This window comes from Triticum aestivum, chromosome 1D (assembly GCF_018294505.1).
Source record: "Triticum aestivum cultivar Chinese Spring chromosome 1D, IWGSC CS RefSeq v2.1, whole genome shotgun sequence".
Taxonomy (NCBI): domain Eukaryota; kingdom Viridiplantae; phylum Streptophyta; class Magnoliopsida; order Poales; family Poaceae; genus Triticum; species Triticum aestivum.
Genome location: NC_057796.1, coordinates 395,858,410 through 395,863,894, shown reverse-complemented (window position 1 = coordinate 395,863,894; position 5,485 = coordinate 395,858,410). Strand labels below are relative to the sequence as shown.

General features: G+C 41.6%; 1 protein-coding gene across 1 annotated transcript; it reads left to right on the top strand.

Annotated features, from left to right (window-relative positions):
• The first annotated feature begins 2,665 nt into the window (after positions 1-2,665).
• On the top strand, positions 2,666-4,429 carry LOC123170926 (uncharacterized). Its single transcript, XM_044588638.1, has 2 exons — positions 2,666-3,602; positions 3,711-4,429. The coding sequence occupies exons 1-2, from the start codon at positions 2,758-2,760 to the stop codon at positions 4,351-4,353; spliced, it is 1,488 nt and encodes a 495-aa protein (XP_044444573.1). The 5' UTR covers positions 2,666-2,757; the 3' UTR covers positions 4,354-4,429.
• Positions 4,430-5,485: the final 1,056 nt, after the last annotated feature.

The window sequence follows — 5,485 nt, the reverse complement described above, 5'->3', positions numbered from 1 at the left end:
AAAGGTTCAGTTTTAGAAAAGTTACAAATTGTAAAAATGTTCGGTAATTTCAAAAAATGTACGTGCTTTCCATTTTTTTCAAAATTTCAAAAAAGTATGCCTGTTTTCAAATTTTGTTCACAAATTTAAAAATATCTGGTAATTATCAAAAAATTGTGTTTTCAAACAATTGTTCGGAATTCAAAAATATTCATGTTTCAAATTTTGTTGAGTATTTAAGAAATGTTCGTGTTTCTGAAAAATATTTGGGAATTTCAAAAAATTTCATGTGTTCCACTAGATTATCATAATTTCAAAAAATGCTATTATTTCCAACTTTTGTTCACAAATTCAAAATGGTTTGTGTTTTCAAAAAGTATCAAAAATGTTTGCTTTTTTAGAAAATGTTTGAAATACAATACCAAAAAATTGATTTGCTATGGTAGCCATCCGCTACAGTGAACCAAACTGTTAGAGTGGTCCGATTACTACATCGGCTTGCCGCTACAGTGGTTGTCGCTAGAGTGTGTATGTTGGGCACTGCTACATGCTCAGTTGATGGGTCGGCTTAGTTGATGACTCCCTATGTGCGTGGGGTCCCTATTGACGTAATGAGCATTGCCAAATCCTACTCGACGCTCGCTACGTTGGTTACATCATAATCGATAAAACAGACACACACACCCCCGCCTCGCTACATTTCTTTATGGGGCCGGCTACTTTAATGGGAATCTTGCATTCCGTTTCTGGGAAGCTCCCAGAAGCTTCCTAGGACGGTTTTCTTCCTACCTTTTTTGGACCAATTTTTTTGTTTTTATTTTTCCTTTTTCCGTTTTTTCAAAAGTACAAACTTTTTTCCAAATTCATGAACTTGTTCAAACTCATGTTTTTTCAATACGTGATTTAAAAAAATCATGAACTTGTTTTCAAATCATGTAAACTTTTATTCGAAGCCGTGAATTTTTTCAAATGCATGAATATATTCAAACCCATGAACTTTTTTCAAAATCCCGAATTTATTTTCCAAAGTCAGTATTTCTTCAAATTCATGAACTTTTTATCGAAATTGATGGTTTTTTTGAATTTGCGATTTTTTAAGTAAAACCATGAGCTTTTTACAAACTCATGATTTTTTTTCAATTACATGAATTTTTCCAATTTGTGACCATTTGTTTTTGCAAATTTAAGAACATTTCAAATACGTGAACAATTCTTGAGTTTGAAGAGTTTTTTCAAATTGTTTGAACTTTTTTTGAATTCATGAACATTTCTTGAGTACACGAATTTTTTCGAAATTTGTTGATTTTTTTATGAATTCATGAACTTGTCTTAACTTCGTGAAAATTTATTTTGACGTGTCCTGATTTTTTGTATGGTCTGTGATCCCGGTCAACCTCTTCACTTGTCATCTGATCAAGCGACCTCACATTGTTGGGCCGGACCAGGCAAGCATGCATGTGAATTCTTGTTCACTACGCGGCACAACAAACACTTAGGAGGAGCTCTCAAGGACGTCACATAGGACGAGATCACTTTTTCTGAACAATTTTTGAAAACCTTGAATATTTTTGGAAATTTCTATTTTTAATGTGTGAACAAACATTTGAAAACATGAATGTTTTTGAAAATTATGATTTTAAAAAATGCTGACATTTGTTGAAATTTCCTAACACTTCTTGGAAAACGGATATGTTTTAAACTTTTAAATAAAACTTGAAATTTATAAACATTTTAGAAAAAGACGAACAGTTTTTCAATGGGAATGTCTAGGGCACATCTAGATGTGCCTAGTTATTGCACATCTAAGTGAGTCAATCAAGAATAAAAAGAAAAGAAAAAGAAAAAGAAAAAGAAAATACCCACACGAATCTCCCCGTAAGATCAATGACATAGGACTTAGATGTGCAATACATATGGCACATAAATTTATCAACAAATTTTGGAAACAAGAACATTTTTTACGAAGAAAAATATACTTTGAAAAGGAAAAAACAAAAAGGGAAACGGAAAGAAAAGAAAAAAACAAACAGAAAAAGAAAGAAATATATAAATATAAAGGAAGAAAAACTAAAAAGACAGAAAAACCAGTTCTGGAACCTTCTAGAAGATTCCCAAGACCAGTTACTGCTGTGTGTCCCCGTAAAAAAAAGTTACTGTTGTGCGTTTCACTACCCAGAAAATGGGCCGACCGGTTTTAGATCCCCCGAAGTGCTATCATGTGGGTTTGGTCGCCTCTTTGACACTCAAAAAGCATCTTTGTATGCGGTGGTGTTCTCCCATATCTTGGTATGACGGTTGTTCTCATCCTTTTCCGGCATTGCCATGATGGCGGCGGTGGACGTTTGTGGACTATGTTTCGGCGAGGCACGAGTTTCTGCAAGGGTGGAATAGTAGTTTTACCTCTTGTGGAATTCTTTATGCAAAGTTGCTTGACAAGCATTTGTGTCTCGTATGGTGACCATATGTGTAATCTCTGTGAACAAATTGTCTAATGAAATATATGGTTGCTTAAAAAAAAAGGAGCGCCATATACGATTTTCCAATAAGGATCTCCCGCCTCGCGAGCTATGACGGTGCTGACGTGCAGACACCAGTTGCAATCACGGGCCAGTTTTTTAGGACGGGTCGAAATCACGGGCCAGATTTTTCAGTAGGGGTTCGCGCGACTCTGCCTTGAACTCTAAGTTGTACCGCGTGATCCACCCCTTTACTTACCGCGACGCGCGCCTCCCTCGCCTCTAACTCCCGCCACCAGCCTAACCCTAAGCGCCCTTCACCATGGATCTCCCCGACGAGTTGCTCCACGAGGTCCTCCGGCGCGTCCCCCCGCGACGCCTCGCCGCCTGCCGGCGCGTCTGCAGGAACTGGCGCGACGCCATAGACGGCCGCGGGCTGGTGCTCGAGCACCTCGCGCCGGGCCCTCTGCGCGGCATCTTCGTCGACTTCTTCGACAACTTCTTCGACAACAGAAGGCACGGCTTCTTCTCCCGCGCCGCCACACCGCCGATCGACGGTTCGCTCGGATTCCTGCCGAACACATCGCGGGCGTGGAGGGAGTGGAATCGTCATTGTAACATCTCGGATCACTGCAACGGCCTCATCCTATTCCGGAACGGAAGGGCCACGTACGTGTGCAACCCGTGGACACGGCGGTGGGCGAAGCTGCCGTGGCCGGCCGCAGGCTTCCCCCACGGTCGTGGGCACCTCGTGTTCGATCCAACCTTGTCGCTGCACTACCGCGTGATGTGCTTCCCCGGGGTGCCTAAAAGGCCATCGCCACCCGTTTATCCACCGCCTGCCAAGAAACCCCGCGGCAGATATTCGTTGGTGACCTGGACTAGTACTTATGTTGAGAACCTGCCCTTGTCTCTAAGGGAGAGCTACGAACAAGAAGTGGAGAGCATGGGCTCGATGGAGTGGCCGCCGTACTCGTATGCCGTGCAGATGTTCTCGTCGGCAACCGGCCAATGGGAGGACAGGCACTTTGTCAGACAAGGCGATGCAGTGACTACCGTGTCTGGGATGTGGTCCAATCCGCTGGCTGACGGTGTGCATGGGTGTCACACCGCCGTGTGCTGGCAAGGAGCATTCTACATCATACGTTCTGGTGGATTCATCATGAGGTAAGAAAGGTGGTGCTATAACAAGTTGTTTGACTCTTTTCTTCTTTGTCCCTGGAGCTTTTAACAACCTTCCATTCTTTCTACCAATTTCCTTTTGCCACTGCATAGGTTTTCATTGTTGGAGGACAAGTATGTAACGATCAAAACACCAACATTGGCACAAAAATTAGCATCACATACTAACGACTACGGGTATCGCATTAGGCCATGTCTGTATTTGGGGAAATCCAAGCAGGGACTCTACCTCACAGCTCACGAGGGATATGAACTTCGGATATGGATAATGCACGGCGTATCAGAATCATGTCATATGCCGGAATGGGAGCTGAAGCATCAAGTTGACTTCAAGCCCTCCTTTTCACGGTTCTACACCTCAAATAACACCAGAAAGGAGGTTGAATCCTGGATTTTAGACATTTCGGAGGAAGGATTAAACGACAGAGGAGACCAGGGATGGGACTCTGAAGATGATAGCATCATTGACGCGGAGGGAGGGATTGGTAACAACCTGCAGGGCGAGACAAAGAAATGTTATGGTGTTCACTTGTTGGGGTATCATCCTTGCAAGGAAATTATTTTCTTGGGAAACCGTTACAACGGGTTTGCTTACTACCTTGGAAGCTCGAAGTTGCAGTACTTGGGTAAACTTTACCCAGCAGGCGATACTCTTCTCATCATGATGTCATATATCACCTCGTTTATCTATACTCCATGCAAGGATGATTTGCTTCCTGCTCAAAATGATCGATGAGGACCATATATTTCGTTTAATTTGTAATACTTGCAGTAGGCGTGTAAATGGGACATTATATGTTGGGAACCGACGATGTGTGCAACTTTATGAAATTCTACATTCAAGTGAATAATTTTGTTACTCCCTGATATATATATATATATATATATATATATATATATATATATATATATATATATATATATATATATATATATATATATATATATATATATATATATATCACCTGTCGCTAGCTTAGTACAACTTTGTACCGAAATTGTACTAAACCAGCAACAAATAATATGGATCGGAGAGTAATAGCACTTCATTTTTTTCGCTGTCAGATCCTTAATTTTTTTAATAGCAATATTATGTGTTTGTGTGTGTGCCTTTGCGTGCACATTCTCGTGTGTGCGTGTGTGTGTGTGTGCGCGTGCGTGCGTGCGTGTGTGTGTGTGTGTGTGTGTGCGTGCGTGTGTGTGTGTGTGTGTGTCGTGCGCCTCTGTGTTGATTCACCCCATCGGTCCCACGACATCCGTGTGATTACTGATTTCTAAGCTCTTCTAGAGTTTTTTTGTTTGAAGGTGTGACACACTTTATTAAACTCAAATGATGGTTACATCTTGAACCAAATCAGCTAGAAGAAACCTAGGTGGATCACCGTCCTAACAGATTATAGAGTTTGAATCAAAAGATTTCTAGCCGAATAGTGTGCCATTGTGTTTGCCTCCGTCAGACAGGGAGTAAATTGAACATCACCAATTCCGTGAGCTAAGTGAAAGCAATCAACGAAAACATATCCAGTATCACAAGCAATTAAATACTCTCCGTGCACCTATATTATTTAGCCACTTAAAAGTAGCTATAAATTAACCCTCAGGGCTTCAGTGCGATCCGGGAGCTCATACGGATTTTTGGGGTTGCTTCTGGGCTGACGACTAACTTCTTCAAAAGCTTGGCTACCCCCAATCCGTTGAATCCCTGGGTCTCCCCTACTGATTTAGGGTAGGGACCATATGTGGCCCAATCTTCACGAATTGGAGGGGGTTTTGAGGAGGGACACAAAGAACACGGGGAAACATGGAGAAATCAAAGGGGAAAACACTCTATTGGACAAGATCCACACCACATACTCCTCAAATCACAA

Excerpts from the sequence above, each read along its gene's own strand:
- LOC123170926 (XM_044588638.1), top strand. The coding sequence starts at position 2,758 with ATGGATCTCCCCGACGAGTTGCTCCACGAGGTCCTCCGGCGCGTCCCC. Across the intron at positions 3,603-3,710 it reads TCTGGTGGATTCATCATGAG|GTTTTCATTGTTGGAGGACA; the intron begins GTAAGAAAGGTG and ends GCCACTGCATAG.